At 46.0% G+C, this 22159-nt stretch overlaps 1 protein-coding gene across 4 annotated transcripts in view; it reads left to right on the forward strand.

The window, feature by feature from the left end:
- The window catches only part of SH3RF2 (SH3 domain containing ring finger 2), a 145737-nt gene that overhangs the window by 112016 nt on the left and 11562 nt on the right, over positions 1-22159 (forward strand). The window contains exons 7-10 of one of the 4 annotated variants that reach the window (XM_005558132.4): positions 1161-1331; positions 8071-8321; positions 11910-12268; positions 14465-14773. In XM_005558132.4, the coding sequence (XP_005558189.2) occupies positions 1161-1331; positions 8071-8321; positions 11910-12268; positions 14465-14740 (1057 nt within the window). In that variant the 3' untranslated portion in view covers positions 14741-14773. Of the gene's footprint in view, positions 1-1160; positions 1332-8070; positions 8322-11909; positions 12269-14464; positions 15332-22159 lie in introns of those variants that run through there. The other 3 variants (XM_073994520.1, XM_015452078.4, XM_045394363.3) reach the window with 3 other exon arrangements.

Here is a 22159-nt window from a genome sequence, read left to right on the forward strand (position 1 = left end):
TGACCCCTGAATCTGGCAAACCAATGGATTATTTCCTGAACGCCTTGGATCAGGTAGCTATTCTCACCTCCACAGCCTCAGCTGTCCTGATTGCCTTTACCCCTCTGACTCATACCTGGATATTACCTGCCTGATTCCTGTATGGACTTCAGGGAGCAAAGTCTCTGCTCTAAGTTGAGGACTTTCTGCCATGACACAGGCCAATTTCACAGTCCCACCACGCAGCCAGGATTCCCCTGGGTGCCAAACCCAAAACTTACCTCCTGCCTCCCACTTCCCAGCATCTACTTCCCCGCCTACATTAAGTTGGCTCCTCAGGCCACTCCCAGGAGTCAAACACGTCCCTGCTTTCTGGATCAGAGAGGCTTCTATGCTGACCTCTTATTCCCCTGAGCCTTGCTGGCTGCCACCATTTCCTTGGGGACCCAGCAAGCACTAGTGCAAAAGCATCCTAGGTAGAGCAGCACCTTCTAGGTTTGAGGCTCGTCTCTGACATGAATTCCTGTCGCAAACTCCTTTCCTTGTTGGAGGCCTGTTTCCCCATGGTTAAAGTGCTGAGACTGGCCTAAATTAGTGATTTGCTGCTGTGCACTGTATGGAGGATGATGGGGAGATGAAGGCAGGGACCTGGCCTCCTCCACCACTATTTCAACAAAGGTGCTCCATGTTTATCTGCCTTACATGTCCAGGTTTCTGTGTTAAGAAGGTTCTTTGTTGTTTTTGTTTTTGTTTGGGGGGGCGGTGTTTGTTTGTTTTGTTTTTTGAGACAGAGTCTCACTCTGTCACCCAGGCTGGAGTGCAGTGGCTCGATCTCGGCTCACTGCAGCCACCGCCTCCTGGGTTCAAGTGATTCTCCTACCTCGGCCTCCCGAGTAGCTGGGACCACAGGCACGTGCCACCATGCCCAGCTAATTGTTTGTATTTTTAGTAGAGATGGTATTTCGCCATGTTAGCCAGGCTGGTCTCGAACTCGTGCCCTCAGGTGATCCACCTGCCTCAGCCTCCCAAAGTGCTGGGATTACAGGCGAGAGCCACTGCACCCGCTCGGCCAAGAAGTTTCTTATTGCTAACCACCGGGCAGTCTCCCTCCACCATTCCTCCGCTCCATGCCCCCCATCAGGCACATCTTCCTTCCCCACCAGTTTTCTGTGTCTTCCCAGGTTTGTAGCCCTGCACTCCTACTCAGCCCATGGACCCGATGAGCTGGACCTGCAAAAGGGAGAAGGTGTCAGGGTCCTGGGGAAGTGCCAGGACGGCTGGCTCAGGGGCGTCTCCTTGGTCACCGGGCGAGTTGGCATCTTCCCGAACAATTACGTCATCCCCATTTTCAGGTGCGTCACCTCCAATCTCAGACTTTGGAAGCTCAGGCCACCCTAGGCCAGGGGCCATCGGTGGGTTGAACTGGTGGAGGACCCAATGCTCTTTCAGCAAACAGGCCAAGAAAGTGCTTTTTGCTCTCTAACCCGCCTATCTCTTTTAAACAAAATAGCAAAACTAGTTATCTTTTTTGTAGCCCTTCACAGCTTACAAGCACTTTTGTATCTCTTAGCTCACTGGCTGTGCCCAAGAATCCTGTAAGGTAGATATTATGTTCCAGATGAAAATGGTGTGCAGAGTTAAGCAACTTGCTCAAGAACTGGATGTCAGGTTTTCTTCTGCACAAATCCCAGGAACCCCACTTCACATCCTCTATCCCAATGCTCCATCTAGTGGCGTGATGGGAAAATGTGGTCAGATGACTTCCCCAGAGCACCTTGGGAAACTTCTCAGGCTGCTAGAGTGACCCCTAATCAGAGTTTCCATGAACTCAGACCCCGACCTCTTCCTCCACACCCAAGATGAAATGCTAGTCACGCTGCAGGGCCTCCTCCCTCACAGCTTTTCCCGATCTTTTACATTGTGTGGCACACTATTCATGTCATTGACCCCCTCTTTGTCTTGCCACCTCATACCACTGCCACAAATGCACCCAGACCCCAAAACTATCCATGACTCCTCCTGCCTCCACCCCACATCAGCCCAAGCAAACCCTGTCTCAAGACAGTGAGGCTACCACCACACATCAAGTACTGTCTTTATGACATACCAGAGGGTCACAATCACAGGGAAAGGGCCCCATTGTACTCTGTGGGGGTCAGACCTAGTCATATGCCCACTTTTGGGGACCTTCATTTAGGTGAGGCGCTGCGTCCGGAGGAGGGCAGCAATAATGGTGAGGAGACAGCAAACTACATCATGGGAGAAACCGATAAAGAAACTGGGATTATTTAATCTGTAGAAGACAAGGGATAGAGGGATTGTAAGATACTGTGTAAATAGGGCAGTAAATTTGTTCTGAGAGGGGGCAGTGGAGTGGACCAGTGTATGCAACTGGTCTTGTTCAGTAAACTAAGATGTTCAAGAACATCTTGGTTCAATAAAAGGCAGCATTTTCTAGTGCATAGATTTTTCCAACCAGGCTAGCTGGTGAGATGGTGGACTCTCTTTTTAGAAAGAGTGCAGGCAAAGTTGGCCTGAGTCCTCATAGATCTAAGGTTGTATAAAAAGATTTCTTCATGTGGCAGAAAGTGGGATGAAAGATCATAGCTATTCCTTTCAAAGGAAAGTTCTTGAAATTGGTTACAAAGTTGTAAAATACCTAAGGGCAAACTGAGGTCTACAATTGATGCTTTAATTCATTTATTTGGCAAATATTGAGTGCTAACTACATGGCAGGAACTTTTCCAGGCACTGGAGAAATACCAGTAAACAAAATATACAAAATTCCTGCTTACAGGAGCTTACATTGTAGTGGGAGAGATGAATATTTTTAAAGCTAAGATATTTAAGTAATCTATATGATGTGTTAATTATACTGGCTAACAAAAAAATTAGGAAAGGATGATAGGATTTTTGGGGGTGGTTACAATTTTACATAGGTTGGTCAGGGATGGCTTTGCTGAGAAGTAAGAAGGAAGGCAGGAACCAAACCATGTGGATCTCTGAGGGAAATGTCCAGGCTAAAGAAACAGCAAGTACAAACAAAGGTCCTGTAGTAGGCTGGGCGCAGTGGCTCACGCCGTTAATCCTAACACTTTGAGAGGCGGAGGTGGGTGGATCACCTGAGGTCAGGAGTTTCAGACCAGCCTGGCCAACATGGCAAAACCTCGTCTCTACTAAAAATACAAAAATTAGCCGGACGTGATGGTGGATGCCTGTAATCCCAGCTACTGGGGAGGCTGGGGCAAGAGAATTGCTTGAACCGGGAGGACACAGGTTACATGAAGCCAACAGGATTGGATTAGAGCAAGCAAGGGGGAGATTAGAAAGGAGGCCAGACTGGTAATGGGGTAGCCAGGTCATAAAGAATTTCCTAGGTCACAATGAGGGGTTTGGCTTTAAGCCTGTTGCTGGGTTTTGAGCAGAAGAGTGACATAATCTTAGTTGCATTTAACCAGAATCCCTCTATTTGCTGGGTTGAGAATAAACTATACAAAGGAAAAGGTGGAAGCAGAAAAACTAGCTAAGAAGATACCATAATCCTGGGGAGAGGTGATGGTGAATTGAACCAAGGTGTTAGCTGTTGAGGTAGGGAGAAGTGGTTAGATTCTGAATATACCTTAGACAACAGGGTTTTCTAACAGATAAAATGTCAGGTGTGAAAGAATAGAGGATCCAAGGTGAGACCACGTTGTTTTCCCTGAGTGACTGGAAGATGGAGTTGCCTTTAAATGAGATAGCGACTGCTCCATAAAAGGAGCGTGTTTGGGGGTATGGAGGGAAGTAAAAGCTTAGTTCACAGCAGACTAAGCCTGAGATGCCTCTTAATAATCCAAGTAAAGATGTTGGTAAGCAGCTGAATGTATGAGTTTAGCATTTAAGAGAGAACTCCAGCCTTGAGATGCTATTTAAAGCCCTGAAACGAGATGAGATCATCATAGTGGGATGAGTTGTATCCAGAGAGTGACAACAAGCCAGAAGATGAAATCTTCAAGGAGTGAGAGGAGAAACTTGGAGAGTAAATGCTGACTGCAGGAAGGTGGAGTGGTGGGTAGTCGAGCCTGATAATATGAGTCAAAGTTGGGAAGTATTGAGGAGGGTGGGAAATGCCCTAGAACTGACAGTGAGGAGCAAGGAGGATGCCTACCCTAATTTATGAAAGGTTTTTTCCATGGCTTTAACATGAATTCCCCAGGGCCCATCCCTACGACTAGGGCGTTTGCTTATCCATCAGGCCTTAGTCCCAAATACTGGTTACACCATCAAAGACTCAATAGAATAAGAGTGACCATATGCTTAATCATCCAAATTAGGACACTTTTGGGCAGGTATCAACTGAGACTCTCCTGGGAAAATCGAGCCATGTGGTCATCCTAAGTAGAGTGTGTATAGAATTTCATCCCAGTGTATTTCAAAGCTCCAGTTTTCATTTCTCTCCTTGGCCGAGGTCGGTCTATTGTGTTCTTGGGCAAGTCATGAGCATCTCTACTCACCCCTTGTGAGATGCCTACGTGTCAGGCAATGGATGGAGTTTCAGCACAATAGGTTGCCATTGAGTTCTCCCCTCACTCCCAGTTCAAGGAAATCTGAACATATGCAAATATTGAGGTGCCGCTAACACTGAGGCATGGTTTTGTTTATGGGGAACCAACATCCTGAAGAAGAACAAGTGCATATAGAGGATATGCTCCTGAGGGTTCTTAGGTGGCAGAGGATCAATGCTTTCAATGTGTTTATACTGTTTCCTTGATGATCCCTCTGATGCAAAAAAAAAAAAAAAAAAAAAAAAGCTCCCATCCCCACTAATCTCCAACATCAATGATTTATACCCAGTCTGTCTATCTGCGTGCAGGTAACCCTTGTTCTTAACCACCCTTTCCTTGGTGGGAAGTTTACTTCTTCCCATGTCTCAGGGATGAATAATACTGTCCTTTGTCAGCTGAGTTTCTGCTACTATTAGCAAGTTTTGTGTAAGAACTGAGTGGATTGGGCTACATGTGCAAGGCCCCTTTCTGCTCTTTGATTCTCTGTGTTTGGGTCCTTTTCCCCCTAGCCTTTGTCTTCTGTTTGTAGTGATGGCTTTTCACTGCCATCCAGCCCCCTTGGTATATACTGCAGCCTTTTATAAAATAGCCAGGGCCCAAAGATGTGAGCATTTGAGCCTATGTTCTTATTAACATCATCCCCTAATGAACTGAGCCAGCCAGAATTTGGGGATAAACTAGAGATTATAATTGACCAGAATGCTAGGATTTCAATTTAAGAGTCAGCAAGTGAGCCTTTCAGCTACCAGGAGAGGAAAAGTCTGTTGTGCTATTCTGTGGTCCAGCCCTCTGTGCTAGATGATGACACCAACCTGTCCAGCTGTTATTGACCACAGCTAAATCTCCGCCACCATGTTGCCTCTTCCCAGATCCTCAGGTTATACAGAACATTTGTCAAGTTTTCATCTGTCCAGCATCTAAATCCCTCTTTAATAGCAGCAACATCCCTTTGGGTCTCCCCAATTGTGTGTAGTCTTGGTGGGAGGCAGAGGTTTCCTTTGTTTTCAGAGGCTGAAGAAATGCAATCCTCCTCCTCCCCAACTCGTCACCACAGCTAAGGGTCAGGCTCAGCCAATATGACACTCCCTCTTGGGACTTGGAAACTTGAACAAGGGAGGAAAAGATGTGGGTAAAGTTAAAGACCATTCATAGTGAAAGCACCAGCCACAGCACATGATTGGACTCTTCCTGCTGCTGAGCTCCCTGTAGCCTTCTTGGATCTTGTTTCCAAGTCCTCTACTCTTCTTCCTGTCCTCCTAATAAATTCCCTTCTGCCCAATTAGCCAGGGTCTTCCTTTTTCTTGCATCTTTCACAGACATATATGCCTACCTGGTGCCTTATGGGTGGAGAAAAGTGACAAATGGGCCACCACTCATTTGCCTTTAACTCTACACAGAGCTATACAAAAATGTCAAGGTCCAACTGTTCTCCCTACTGGGAGGCTGCTGCCAGTGGTGAACACAGCACAGCTGCTGTTTGTGATGCCCTTTTTGAATATTGGGCCAGCTCTTAAGGGCTAACATCCCAGTTAGAGAAAAGGATGTAGGGACGTGCACAGTGGAGCAAATCAGAGGCAACATCCACTCTTCCCACCTAAGCCCAGAATGTCTTTCAGTCCCTCCATCTGGAAAACAAAGATCATAATGTCTGCAGGTCTGGGGGTGTCACAAGGATTAAAAATGATAGCAAAGTGTTTTGACATTGGAAGAAAGTACTAGATAAGTGCTGAGCTTTCTGCCAAAAGACATAGAGGCACTCAGTGTTGGATGGGGGACTTGGGATTTAGGAGTTCCTGGAATCCAGCTCAGTGTTGAGCTTAGAAAAATGAGGTCACACGTTGGTCTATAAACAGTCATTCATAAAAGGGACTGATGGAATAAGGCTGGTGTGGGCCTCATTAGCTGTATTCTGCCCTTGCTGCTGCTGCTGCTGCTGCTACCACTGGGAAAATTTTGGAACTTGTCTTTCCTATTTCCAATCCACTTTGCAGCATCTAACACCTTGAGGCCTCTGTTCAAAATAGGCAGATCAGCTGCACTCTGCCATGGAAGCCAATGCTGGGGATTTCTCCCCACTGCCCAGGCCTTGTCCCCAGAATATAGCCTGACCTGTCTCTAATGAATGGCCCTACTTGTTTTCACTGACTACACCACCATGGGGACCAGACAGGTTGGGTAGACAGCTATGGGTAGAAGTCCCCTTGCTGCGAGCATCAGTTCCTAGAGCATTTGGTTGAATATACTTCTTGGGCAGCATTGACCACAAACAATGCCTTACTTATCATTATACAATACTGGCTTGTTGTTAAACTACATATTACTTTGTCGATCAAAAGAAGTAGAGACAAAGAGAGAGAGGAGAAATGAGGGTAAATGACCTAAAGGAAAACTTGGAGGCATTGGTAAGAAGGAAACCACTTGGCATCTCTGTGCTGGGGTCTGAGTTGAGTTGGTTATTCCCAGGAAATTAGCAGAGGTTACTTAATCAACAGGGTGACAAGGTGATTAAAGGACTGCTCAATAGGAAATGTGATGTTGGGAATGGGTTGGTAAAAGGGCAAGAAAGGCATGTAAAATGACAGTCACTCCCCATGGAGTTCAGGGAGCTGCAGGCTGGAAACAGTGGATAAGGGGTTGTTGTTTCATAAAATTTTAATGCAGTTCTTGAAAATCATAGCCCAAGGCTGAAGAATTAAAGTCTTATGGAGGCATATGTAGGGCCTACTGGCTGCTTTAGTTCATTTATTTCAGGCAGAATAAAGGACTTTTCCTGCCTTTATGATGAATGTTCCAACTAGCCAGGAGGTGGTGTAGCTCACTGGTAAGAACAGAGAGCCAGCCTAGACCTGGGTTCAAGTAGTTGCTTGGGCAACCAACTGTAAGTCTTTGTGTTTTTTATTGATAAAATAGTGGCACTAAGAGTACCTACCTTAAAAGACTATTGTAAAGAACCCATGAGAAAATATGGGCAAAGCACTTGGCCAATACCTGGCATACAGTAAGCCCTCTATATGTGTTATCCAAAATGACGTATCAGTGCTGAAAGCAGCATGGCAGCCATATAACAAATGGTTATTGATCCACAGTATATGCAGAACACAGAGATATAAGTCATATGAAATCTCTGCCTTCAAAGACTTTGGAATTTGTGAAAGTCACTGACTCCACAAGAAATTGCCACCGTAAAACGAAATAAACACGTACAGGATCTTATGTTCTGAGCTTAAGGGCTAAAGGGATGTGGGGTGAGGAATGATCAGAACTGGAGTGAAAAAGGATGAAATTCAAGTCTTCTAACTCCACCAAGGCCTTGATATGAGCCCCCTTCCTTCCCTCAGCACACCCTCACAGTTATCTGGGTGTAGGGAGGTGGGGCCAACTTTAGTTAAGCCTGTAGTTGACAAAACGGGTGTGTATGGGTGGGAAGAAGGTGAGAAGTAGCCACATTTGGTATGTGGTTGGGAGCTGATAGGTTTTTAAATAGGACTCTTGACTGAACATTTTCTTTCTCTATTTCTTCTCTTAAAAAAAAAATGTCCAAAACCAGAAAGACCTCTAGTTTTCCAGACTCCCGGAGCCCTGGTCTTTACGCCACATGGACGTTATCCACCTCCTCTGTGTCCTCCCAAGGCAGCATTTCAGAAGGTGATCCCCGGCAAAGCCGTCCATTCAAATCCGTCTTTGTGCCCACTGCCATAGTCAACCCCGTGAAGAGCACAGCCGGCCCTGGGACTTTAGGACAAGGGTCTCTTCGGAAAGGGCGGAGCAGCATGAGAAAGAGTAAGTGGTGGCAGAGAGGTACGTGCCTAGAGCTAAGTGATGGGGGGATCTGACCCCGGGGTACACAGGATGCTTTTTGCAAAAACAGGATCTTGGCTTTAAACTAAGCCCCTGCAAAGGGTATTGTACAATTCCCAAATGATGCGTTTTATTGAATGAAGTCATACTAACTCAAGGTCATGGCCCTAGGTTACTTCATACATGCTTGTTGAATGACTGGGGTGATGGCAGCCCTGAGTGCCAACACATAATTAGAACATGGCCAACGTGGACACTGGCTCTTATTTAGAGTGATGAAAGCATTTGCTGGGTCAGTGCTTCTCAAACTGTACCGCAGGGAATGCCTCAGAGGGTGTCACAACAGAAACAGAAGGATGGGGTGGGTGGGCAGGGTATGGGAGTGGGAAATGAGGATTAAGGAGGCAGTGATCAGAGCCCCTGATTCCCACTATGTTATTTAAGTAATGAATGCATAGAACTTTTTTAAAAAGGTTTACAGTGTACAAACTGGACAAAAGCAAATCTCTCTCATATCCTTAACCCTGAGTCCCAAGTTCTCTTCCTTAGATAGGAAACACACATACCTGTTAACAATATTCACTGCATTATTCTGCACCTTGCTTTATTTTTACCATCATAACATCCACGTTGCACACATGGCAATACATACCGATTCTCAAGAACCATGCTTTTGTCTCTTCACATAGTGAACTTCTCCATAAGATTTCCTTTTCAGGCGTTGTAAAAAGTGTTTGAAACCCAGTTCTTCTACAAAACATCAAGACTTTATTTTCTTATACTTCTGTAGAAGAAGACAAGCCAAGCCCAGTAAATATGATTTGTTCTGTGTTCCCTGAATTAAACTAAGCTCTGCAATCTCTCTTGTGATCTTAACAGATGAATTAACATGAAAACGCAGTATGATTGGTCAAGGCAGAAGAGTAACGTGTGGGACAATATGCCCCTTTTTAAGCAAAGATCTCCCCTTAAAAAGAAAGCACATATCTTAGCTTCACTGTCCAGTGCCTTCATCTGACAGCCTGTTTGACCACCAGTCTCACAATTCTGGGCACTTCATTCCACTCAACCATGCCTCCCTCCATCACCTTCCTGTACCTCCCTCCACCTCTCCCCACAACACACACACACAATAAGTAATCCCACCACAACAGCCTTGGGAAAATGACTAACTTCTTCCGCCTTCAGTTCACTCTTCTGTAAATGGGAAATAAAAATTCATCAGGGTTAACTTAATAAAACAACCCATACATGGCTGATAGCACAGTGCCTGGCACATAGTAATCTGTCAGAAAACTTTAGTTTTTTATAATATTTTTTATTACTATCATTGCTACTACAATCAAGATCATCTTTGGTCCATCCAGAGCACAAACTCACTTAAGGTTGAAATGTTCATACACAGCTGAATGTGTGTGGCTCGCACCTGCAATCCTAGCACTTCAGGAGGCTGAGGTGGGAAAATCACTTGAGCTCAGGAGTTCAAGACCAGCCTGGGCAGTATAGTGAGACCTCATCTCTAAAAATATTAAAAGAACAAGCCAAGTATGGTGGCACATGCCTGTGGTCTCAGCTACTTTTGGGGCTGAGGCGGAAGGATGGCTTGAGCCAGGGAGGTTGAGACTGCAGTGAGCTACAATCTCCTACTGCACTCCAGTCTGGGCTGTTAGTATCTATATATATTTGATTTAAAAAAAGAAGAAATGTTCACACTCAGTCTAGACCACTTAGGTATGCAGAGTTGCATCCTGAAAGCAATTGTTCACACTTTCCTTAACATACTCCCTCTCCACCTTTGCAAAATCTTGATTGGCATGGAGCCTTGACTGTTTGCATTGTATGCACATGTCATAAGAAAGCATTAAATCTCTTGGAAATTAGGAATTGACAAGATAAATAGATAAGGCATAAAGCCAATTTTTCACACATTTACAAGAGCCTGAGGACATGTCTGCCTGGTGCTGCTTTGACTTCCCAGGTCCCAGAGGCTTTCTCTTTCTCTCTTTTCCCAAGGTGAGGCTGGCAAGCTCTCAGTCTCTCCAGAGCAAAGAGAAATGGCAGGAGAACTGACCGCGTGAAACTCACAGGGCGTCAGTGGAGAAATAAATGTCTAAATGGAAAGGTCACACTTGTGTAAATGGTGACTGGCTTGCTTGCAGCAGCTAAGGACACCGACTGTGTTTAGCAAGTGTCCTGCTTTTCATGTACACCACTGGCTTGATAAGAAGTTGTAATGCCAAAGTGGCCTTGGCTCAGACCCTCTGTGTTGGACACAAATGACTTTGATTCAAACTCGAGTCCGTGGAGTGTCGCAAAGGACTAACAACTCTGGCTGGGACAAAACCTACAGCTCTCTAAATGCTGTGGAACCCTTATGGAGAAATGGCCCACTGTGTTTCTCAGGGGTGTCTCCTCCACCTCCCCACAGAATGCAATGAACTCCCGATTCCCCAGGTCACCTTCAGGACATATGTCCAAGGGACGGGGATCTCCTGCCTTCCAGAGAATTTGAGGGGAAGAAATGACCTTTTCCTGAGATAGGACCATCTCAATTTAAAAAAAAAAAGAGAGAGAGAGAGAGAGAGAGAGAGAAGAAGAAGAATGAGCTCAGAAAGGGACAAAACCAAGCTCTTGGACCTTGCATTTTTAGGATATGCGATCCTTTAGCCAAAAATAATAAGAGCTAACAAACATGTGGCATTTATCATGTTCCAGGCACTATCTTAACACTTTGCACACCTGATAGAATGTAGTTCTCACAGCAGCCCAATGATGTACTGTTATTATCTCCAGCTTACAAATGAGAGAACGAAGGTACAGAGAGGTGACGGGACTTAACTCATCCCAGGCTTTCCAGGAGGAGGTCCGATTCCAGATGCTCTGTCGTGAGACATTGCAAAGCCCATCCTCACAGCACTAACTGTGGAATAACCTTTCCAAATTTGCCTCTATCTGCTGTTGTGCTTGCCTAACAATCACAGTTATTTCCACTCACCCTTTCTCCCTGCAGCCCCCGACAAAAAGCAACCCCCACCCATCATATGCCTAAAGCTTCTGTTAGGATTTTCACAGCAAGTCGCTGGGCAGAGTTTTCCTCTCTCCTCCTCTTTCTCCTTTTCCTCTTTCTCATTCTTCTTGGTTGCCTCTCCTTTGTGTTTCTCAATTTCTTCTATCTCCTGTCTCTGATTCTGTCATTTGTTTCCTATTTGGTCTGCCTGCCTGTGTCTGCTTCACATGGGGGTGTGTGTGTGTGTGTGTGTGTGTGTGTGTGTGTGTATGTGTGTGTCACAAGGCACATGGAAGCAATATACCTTCTGACAGCTCCCCTACACACACACACACACACACACACACACACACACACACACACACCCCATTCAGCCGGAGAGCTATTTGCTGCCAGCATCAGCAAACAGCACTAAAAAAAGAATAAAGTCACCTTTGAAAGACCCCGAGAGAAAGCGAGTGCAGTCAGATGAGGAAAGCACTTGTCTATTCTGGGATATCAGGATGCACTGCTTACCCAGCCCCACCCAACCTACTGCCAGCCGCCCCTGCTGCTGATTTTTCTGTCCTATAATTCCCCAGATGGATCCCTGCAGAGACCCATCCAGTCCGGGATCCCCACTCTCGTGGTAGGCTCCCTCAGACGCAGCCCCACCATGGTTGTTCGGCCTCAGCAGTTCCAATTCTACCAGCCACAGGGGGTCCCCTCCTCCCCCTCGACCATGGTGGTGGACATGGGGTCCAAGCCTGCCCTCACGGGGGAGCCCGCCCTCACGTGCATCAGCAGGGGCAGCGAGGCCCGGATCCACTCGGCAGCCAGCTCCCTCATCATGGAAGACAAGGAAATCCCCATCAAGAGTGAGCCTCTGCCAAAACCACCTGCATCTGCCCCACCATCCATCCTGGTGAAACCAGAAAACTCAAGAAATGGCATAGAAAAGGTAGGATCAGAGTGACATTGGGGGCCCGACTCTTTCAATCGCCTACTACGCATAGTGTCTCAGCTCTGAGATTTTAGTGTTGGTGAACAAGGAACCAAAATTGTAACCTTGAAAGAATCCTCACGCACAACACTCCTCCCCTCCAACTCCCCACCGAGCCATGTCCAACATCCCCACGTCACCCACGCCCTCCCTACATGTGTTACTGATTCGCCTTTCTGTTTCCTGAATATTTTGTACATCTTTTGAGGCCCAAAAGTGGCTGGGAAAAAAAGCATGACTTTGGCATTAGACGAATCTTGTTTTGAATTCCAGCTCTGCTGCTTGCTAGCTGGGTGACTTTGGTCAAAATACTTCACCCTTCTGAGACACTTACTTTGCATAATCTGTAAAATGGAGGTAGAAAGAGTAATGGCCACACAGTATTGGAGTGGAGATTAAATGAGATATGTAAAGTGCTTACATAGGGTTTGACACATAATTATGCATTGTATAAAAGAGGCAACTGAGACACAGGATAATGTAAGTGACATCGAAGTGACACTGAATGATAATGACTGCAACTACCTTATTGTGACCTCCGTGGCAGAGGTCAGATCTGTTAACTTCTAGTTCAGGACATTTCCCACTAGAAGACATAAGAGTTTTTGTAAAAGGCTTATGTTCTCAATAATATCCATGAAGCAGGAGGGATGGTGGCAAGAGAAGGCAGTAAGAAAGTTAAGTGATGCTTATTGCTGTCTTTTAATTTATGGAACATCACCATCATCATCACATCATCGCCATCACCACCTCCATCACCACCACCATCAGCATCATTCCACCATCATCGTCCATTCCCCTCACAACGGAAAGAGGATGTGATTCCCCCATTGGTTAACCAGTTACCGAATACTAACAAGCTGGCAGACACGGTGCTGAGTACTTCATGTGTCCCGTCTATTTAATCCTGACAACAACCCTCTCAAATAGGCGTTAGGTTCATCCTCATTTTAAAATTAGGAAATGGCAGCTCAGGAAGTTAAAGAACATTACCCAAGACCACACAGCTGACACATAAGTGTGAAGTAGAATCCAGATCTGTTACAAAACTCATGCTCTTACTGCTAAGCTATAAGCTCATAGGGAAAGGCATTGGAAAAAGCATCAACAGATATAAAGGTTGGGAGTTCTTTTTCCGAATTACAGAAATAATTCAGAGTTTTCTAGGCCCCAGTTGCCTATTATTCCAAACTTTTAGATACAACTACAAGCATTTCATAAATGCCCAGATCTTAGCTAGATATGACGAGGGTCAGAAAGTATGAAGAAACTCAGATCTTAGTGGGGGACACGAGGATTGAATTACATGGAAGAAAGACATCATTCTTGAGCAGTACCACAGAACGCTTTATTAGGCCCTAAGAGAGAGACTGGCTAAAGCAAATACTGTACCTATAGGTACCCGGCAGATATATAACAGGCCAGGAGAGGTGAAAGGAAAGAGGAAGAGGGGGAATTGGCACAAACTAGAGACCTCGCATCTCATGTAAAGGGGGCACTGCTTCTCAGGTCCAGTCAGCTGTTGTCAGAATGAGGCATAGGCCAGTGTGCCAGAGCTCTGATTTTTTTTTTTACGAGACATATGAAATTCTGATTTTTATATGCAATCTCTCAATTTTTGTGTGTTGGCAAGTCGATCAAACCCTCAAACATTCTGCAGGCTAAATTCAGCCAGCAGGTGTCCAGTTTGCAAACTGTGCTCTAAGGATTTATAAGGCCATTATGGAAATCTCTAAATGGAGTCATCAGGAGAGAGGCCTCAAAGAAAAGGAAAGCCTTGAGATTGGCCTTAATCGTACGTAGAGAGGAGAGAGGCAAGGTAAATGTCTTTTATCTTCCAGAAGGGATCATACCCTCTGGCCTCAGGCTGTTTTCATAGGCGGTGGCCTACCCCGTTTCTCCCAGATAAGTCCTAATCCTTTTGTGGTTCTCGATTGAAAGCCTCTGGGAAGACTTCCCTGGCTTCTCCACTGTTAGATGCTCCTCTGCATGCTCAGCATCTTGTACTTCCTCCATCGTAGCACTTGACACTCGTGGTAGGCACAGATATTTGCAGAATGAATGCATAAATGAGGCATTTCAAGTGGGGACAAGCATAGGGAAATAGACATCTCCCACCTCACCTATGTCCATTTCCTCTCCTTTCTCTTGCAGCAAGTCAAAACTGTGAGATTTCAGAATTACAGCCCTCCTCCCACCAAACATTACACCTCCCATCCCACCTCCGGAAAGCCTGAACAGCCGGCCACCCTCAAGGCGTCCCAGCCTGAAGCAGCGTCCCTGGGCCCAGAGATGACCGTCCTATTTGCCCACCGAAGCGGCTGCCACTCCGGACAGCAGACAGACCTCCGGAGAAAGTCAGCTCTTGGCAAGGCCACAACCCTGCTGTCCACTGCCTCAGCCACGCAGACCGTGTTTCCCAGCAAATGAACCTACGGGTGGCTTTTCCTAGACCCCAAAGAGGTGAATTGCATTTAAATACAGTCTGCCTCCACTGAGGGCATCCTGCCATTCTTTGGGGACTCGAGTATGCGTCCTTGTGCTTCCTATTTTACCTTCAGGAAAGGAAAGGTGGGAGCAAGAATTCCTGCCCTGGGTGGGAGGATAGATGGCGTGGCCTTCCAAACACTCAAACATAATGATTTGATACCTCAAGGCTCGCTTACTCAGACCAAGGAGTGAAAAATTGTCGTGCCCACCTTATGCCCCAGCATGGAGTATGTGGCCTCTTGCTGTCCCCGTGTTACTGTGTAGACTTTCTGTGGTGTCCTAAAGGGGGCTGCAGCAGGGGTGTGACAATGGTGGGATTGTTGGCATTGCTTCTTTGACCTTACAGTGTCCTTAACAAGCATTAGAGCAACTTCTGCCATCTTCTGGGGCCTGTACACTAGCCACTAGTAGCTGCCGTATCTTTTTCCCTCTGTAAAGTCATAATCCTGGCTGCAAAGGGAGAATTTCTGCGAGGGGTGTGAGGTGGATACTTTAAACATTCTGAGAATCCAATAAAACTAGAAGGAGTCAGCTTCCTGAGTATGCTCCACTTCAGAAGCTCAGAGAGATCACTGAGTACCGAATATCAAAAGAGTATCATACTTTAATCTTCTTGATCTGTTTTCCCACATATAATTCTATGTGAATTATATGGCTGTGGATAGGGCCATGTATGGCATTGTGGACAATTAATTTATCCTGGCTCTATAGTCTGACTTCAAGAAAACACAGCATGCTTACAAACAATCTTATATGGGGTTGGGGTTTAGATATATAGTCTGACTTCAAGAAAGCACGTGGGCCAGGTGCGGTGGCTCATGCCTATAATCCTGACACTTTGGTAGGCCAAGGTGGGCAGATCACTTGAGGTCAGGAGTTTGAGACCAGCCTGGCCAACATGATGAAACCCCATCTTTACTAAAAATACAAAAATTAGCCAAGCATGGTGGCACACGCCTGTAATTCCAGCTACTCTGGAGGCCAAGATACAAAAATAGCTTGAACCCAGGAGGCAGAGGTTATAGTGAGCTGAGACTGCACCACTGCACTCCAGCCTGGGTGACAGAGCAAGATTCTGTCTAAAAGAAAGAAAAAAGAAAGAAAAAAAGAAAGCAAAACATGCTTAAAAACAACCTTATATGGGGTTGGGGTTAGAATGTATATTTGGATATATATTGTTTGCAATGCAACATTCCTGACTTTCCCTGCTTTCTTCTGACTTGGGGCAGATGAGCAGTTTCACCAACAAGGCAATAACATCAGTGCGAACATGGCAGCCCGAGGTTGGGGTGGGAGTGATTCCTGGGGAAAAGCTGCTATAAAAGGGGTAGGACAAAGAAGGCTGGAGGAGAAAACGGGGGAAAGGAGGAGAAAGGGGGGTAAAGAAAATATGGAGGAAAGAAAGTAGGCATAAGAGTAAGAGTGAAAGAAGATTGAGGGAAAGCACAAAGGAAGAGGCTAAAGGAGACAAGGGGTGGGGCAACCTTACATTCCCTGACAGGGTGAGGAAAGGACAGGGTCTGCAATGAATGGGGCAAAACTAGATGACCCCGCAAAGATGGAACTGACGTGGAGCAGGACCAGCCAGTCAGAGCCTTGTAATCAGGATAGAGGAGGCGTCCCAGGAAGCCAAGGCAAAGCTGTGAGACAACCCATTAAGTCTCATTAAACTTAATTGTTGTGATATAACATTTATTGCATGCCCATCAATGTAGGCACTTTAACGCATAAATAACATTTGCCACTAAGGCTGGGTGCAAGAAGAAAGAAAGGAAGAAAGATAGGAAGAATGGAAGGAAGGAAGGAAGGGAGGGAGGGAGGGAGGGAGGGAGGGAGGGAGGGGGGAGAGAGGGAGACAGAGAGAGAGAGAAAGAAAGAAAGAAAGAGAGAGAGAGAGAAAGAAAGACGTATCTAATTAGACCTTTCCCCTAGATAGTTCTTGAAGGTCATGGGATTCAAAACATGTGTCTTTTACATACCCACTCACACACTCGGCAAATGGAATTGTCCACAGACTTTTTCCAGACCTTAATAAAACAAAACAAAACCATACTCCTCCCATAAAATACTGCCATTGTGTCAGACCTTTGGCACTGGTAGAGCCAACATGATAGCATGTTGTTCTAATGATGTCAATCATGTTTGGGTCCATATCTCACAAACTTTGGGTCAATATCTCACATTTGTGGACTCAAACAAACATGAGATATTGACCCATTAGTTCCACAAAATCAACATGCCCAAATCCGTGCCTCATTGAACTACATATAATAATCCAGATGGAGAAATGAGATAAAGTCCAAGAACAGGGAGGCATTGTGTGACTGGTCAAAGTATAAGTACCCATTCCTCATCTTTACCAAAAAGCACTCTCAATGAGTTTAGCAATGTTTAGCCGTCTACTCTACACTCAGAGTGGCAGAGATATGCCATGACTGACCGACCAAATATTTAGTCTATTCCTCAGTGGCAATGTATCTAGTTAATTTTTAAGTTTTGTGACTGACAAGCAGGGTGCTTAAATGGAATGGAGATGTCCATGCCTTCCAAATGAAATGAAATATTCTTCCCACCATCTATTTATTATCTCTATGGGATAACCTCTCTGAGAGATGCAAACAACTCCAAGCCTTGCCAACTCCACTCCCTCCAGCCTCTTCACCCACGCGCAGCATCCAACTTACCCTCTCCCAAAGCAAATCCCACCTTTTGGAGTTTTAAGAGGGTTTTAAAGGGGTAAAGGATGTTTTTTCCAAGTAAGAGTTGGCTTCACTGGCAGCTTTATCTCATTCATTCCACCAACATGCTTTGTAAATTTATTGTTTCATGTTTTGTAGAGATGAAGTCTCACTATGTTACCCAGGCTAGCGTCAAACTCCTCGGCTTCACCTCCCCATGTCTTGGTCTCCCAAAGTGTGGGATTACAGGCATGAGCCACCACACCCAGCCCCAACATGTTTTTAACATCTACTATGTGCTAGGCACAGCAGTGAAGATGATAAACACATCCTGTCATGTAATTTCCACCATATCCCTATAAGACAGGTAGATTGTCCCCATTTCAGAGAAGGAAACTGAAGCTTGAAGGTTAACCACAGATGATGGCAGAGCAAGGACGCAGTCTCAAACTGTCTGACTTCAGAGCCCAACTTGGGACTTGCTGTATGAACCAAAAACCCATCCTTGACTTTAGGATACTGACTCTGGACTGCCAGGAGGCAGCAGAGTGCATTTTTGGTTGCAAATGCGAAAGAGCCTAGAACGCTCCGCTGCACACACACACAGTTCAGGTCTTCATTTACCACTTTCTGACCATGGGATATCAGGCAAGTTACTTAATCTCTCAGAGCCTCGTTTTCTTACATAGGAATAATACAGTGTAGTGTCAACGTCACTGGGATATTATGAGGATTATCTGAGATAATGACACAAAGTGACTTAAACAGTGCTGGCGTGATGAACACCTAACAAATTTTAGACTGGGATGTTTTTAAGCAAGCAGGCTGTTGAAATTTCATGTGAAGAAATTCTAACAGAAGGGCCTGCCTGGGACTGTGGTGCTGAAAGGAGACTGACACAGCCTCATCTTGAAAGTCAGAACACAGTCTAAGCTGAGTCCTGAAGGACAAGAGAGAATCAGATACACAAAGTGGTGGGGAAAAGGGTATTCCAAGCAGGAGAAGATCTTCAGCATTTGGGTTTAAATGTAGCAATGGACCCAAATTCACTTAATACTTAGAGGAATTTATTCCCTTGTGGAACATTCCAGAGATCCCAGGTAGAACCCCAGCCCCTCAAATCTGAAGGTGAAAATTCCATCTTGTGAGAGCATCACCCCTCAGCTAAGGTTCAGACAGTACCTAGGAAGAGTGCCCCTTTGCCATGTGGTTAGACTCTGGCATTTTGGTGCTATGAAAACTGCTAAGAGTAGGATTTGATTGGGGGAAAATGGGAGACATCTGAGTAGGGAAGGTGGATCATGCCCAGCTAGGGACATACTCTGAGGACCTCACCTGAGGAAATGGTCCCATCGAGCAGCATCAAGATCTTTACTTAGGACTTGTCTCTTTCCCTTTGCGTGTGGAACCCGCCTCACCCTCACCCTTCACCCATTCCACGGACAGGGCTTTCAGAGCAGGAAGGGTTTAAAGCAGCGCCCCCACCTGTGTCTTGATGAGATGCAGGACTGACTCAAATCATAGCTCAGTGACCTCCAGTCTGTCTTGAAAAGTCAGGGGGTCCGTCCACACCAGGCCTGCCTTCCCCGGCAGCAGCAATCCAGGGGGCTGGATCAGGGTCAAGGCGGCTTCAAATAAATGAACATTCATTCTTCAACGTCTGTGTCACAGCAACCTGCTTCACTCACCCACATGACCTGCCCCTGAATTAGGCATATTCCCCCCAGAGACTGTGCTGGACCCCCATCCCTCAAGTCCTCATAACCCCCTCGAAAGTCGCAGCTGAATACTTAGGGATCAGCTGATCCAGGACAGTCAGGTCTTAGGAGTGTAGTAAGCCTGGCCTGGGCCCTAGGGAGTCTCACTCAATAGTTCGGAGGTGGGTTCCGGGTGTCTGTGCTTTTAACAATATCCCTAAGTGATCCTGATTCACATAAAGTGAGAGGCTCCAATCCACCTTTCTCATATGGTATGGCAGAGCCAACATTCAGTCCTGACACCCAGCAGGACTGTGGCCACACTGGTTGGTAGAATGTCAAAAGAAGTTTGTACTAATAGGTGAACAGTGGATGCTCTGAGCTCCCCAAGGCCTCCTCACACCCACAACCTGGTCCTTCCCTCAGGTGCTCCCCATCACTCTAACATCCAGCACCTAAAAGCTCAGGCCAGGTGCAGCTAAGACCTCCAGCAATAAAGCCCTTCTCCATTCCAGTTGGCCAGTGCCTATGCCATCCTGGTTGCTAAATACCTTAACTGTGACCCTGGAGTAGAGCATAGGACCCAGAGAGGTCACTCAGAAGCCAAGAGCTCTGCTAACAAGGCCAGCACTCCATCCAGCCCACTCCTGACCACTGTCCAGCCCTTGACAATCACCTTCACCTGGTCCTTGGCCTAGGAAAGGCGCTGCATGGGAGGGAGGGCAGCTCCATGCTCGCTGGTCTGCCTTTCTCAGCTAACACCTTCAAAGGCCTCAGCAATGCCTGTGAGCTTCCCAGCTCCTCTGCCATTGGTTTGGCAGGTACGGAAATTATCTGTTTCCATGAGAGGAGCAAGCATCCATCCTCATCCTCTCACCCACGTCTGACCACACAGGCAGCCACATAGCTTCTGGACTCCCTTCCTGGGAAGTGAACAGCTGTGGCAGGCAGAACGGCAAAGTCCTATCAAGTCTCTCCAGCTGGGACCAAGTGCTTAGCAAGCTGGCACGGGGTAGTGCCGGGCCAGCAGCTGCCGCCACTGATGCTTCTCTTGTTTATATCTTGAGAGAAAAGACCCCGATTCTCTCTGGCTAAGAGAAGATAGTACTAGTACTTCCAGCAGCCTCTCAGATGACCATGAAAGACAGTCACTTAGGTAATGTGTTTGGCAGGCAGGACCAGACCAGAGGCGTTAACTCCAAAGATCCTTGCAGCAAATCGATGTCATGGAGAATAAATAATACAAGGACATTTTATTTGCAATAGATCAATGTTAAATGATCAAGCAGACCGTTTTCCAGGCCTAGATTATGTCCTAGACCAAAGCAGAAACAGTGTTCCCAGGAGGCCCTCTGCCCACTGATCTACACTTTGACAAACAGAAGGCAGCGAAGTGGGATCTAAGGTGTGCCATCAAGTCAAAGATGGTGGGGGATGATGGGGGGCATGGAGGAGGTTACAGATGCACCCATCCATCCATCTATTCACTCAACAGCAGTGATCCATCACCCACTCTGGACCAGGCTCTGTGAGAAGCAATGGAGATACAGTGGTTGACGGGAGAGATGAAAATAGATACATCCCTCATAGAGTATTGTTTGTTCCTTATTAATTTTTTCTGGATTTGGGACCTCCTTTCTGCTTTTCTCCCCTTTTTATTATTAAATGCTTCACAGATATGAAATTATACAGGATCATATAAATAACCATATACCTGCCACCCAGCTTTTTTAAAAATAGTAATTGTCAATATCAGAGGTCCACTGTGTGCCTCTCCCAATCCCATTCCTTTCTTCCCCTCCCCACAACTTCCCTCACAACCACTACCCTGCATCCCTCACTTATCTTCTCCCACACATGTACCATATGGAATTTTTAGTGAAACCCATAGAGATATTTGGTAAACACTACTGAAAGCAAATATTGCAACCTAAGGCCATAGATATTCTGCCTGAAGGTTTGAGCTCCCATCTGGCTTCTGTGCCTCAGATTCTAAGGCTTTGATTCATTGCTGGGAACTGATGTTGATGCACCAACATGTCTGGTTTTGAGAATCCTGGTTTGGAGGAATTTTGACAAGAATTTTTCCAACTACACCTGTTTTGTGACACCTTGTTGCTTCCGAATGGGGAAATACAGGCTGTGGCCATGCCCAAATTGCTTTCAAGTGATTTGGGGGCTTTTAAAGTAACTCTCCTCTGGGCCTTGCCCGGGACCTCAAGGTAGCCAACCATAGAAACCAAAAGCAGCTTCTCAGAATCTGAAACTGAAATGAGATCTTGCTGCTGCTGCTGTTAATCTTCTAATAAATTATCATAAGAACCTTGTGAGTATGCAGGGAAATGCTTGTTTATTTTTTGTTTGTTTTTTGAGACAAGGTCCCATTCCCCTCACGCAGTCTGGAGTGCAGTGGCACAATCTCAGCTCAATGCACCCTCAGCAGCCCCAGCTTAAGATTCTCCCACCTCACCCCCACAAGTAGCTGGGACTACAGGCATGTGCCACCACACCTGGCTAATTTTTGTATTTTTTGTAGAGGTAGGCTTTTGCTATGTCACCCAGACTGGTCTCAGACTCCTGGGCTCAAGCAATCTGCCTGCGTCACCATCCCAAAGTGCTGAGATTACAGGCGTGAGCCACCACACCTGGCCCGGGAATGCTATTTTTGTCTCCAGACTACAGATCAGAAAACTGAGACTCAGAATGTTTCAATTCCTTGCTTAAGATCACAAAACTAGTTTGAGGTGTAATGGAAACTGAAAAAAAAGAAAAGTAACAACCCTGACTCCTCATCCAGCAATAATTGCCATCATGTGTCAAGTACCTACTATATGCCAAGTACTTTACATGCTACATACATGGTGTCATTTAATTTTACCCAACCCTATGACAGAAGTACTGCTATTTTCTCGTTTTAAAGATTAGAATTGAGGCTCAGAGGTCAAATGACCTGTCCAAGGCAACAAGGACTGGAACCCAGGGCT

The sequence above is a fragment of the Macaca fascicularis genome, chromosome 6, assembly GCF_037993035.2.
Source record: "Macaca fascicularis isolate 582-1 chromosome 6, T2T-MFA8v1.1".
Classification (NCBI taxonomy): domain Eukaryota; kingdom Metazoa; phylum Chordata; class Mammalia; order Primates; family Cercopithecidae; genus Macaca; species Macaca fascicularis.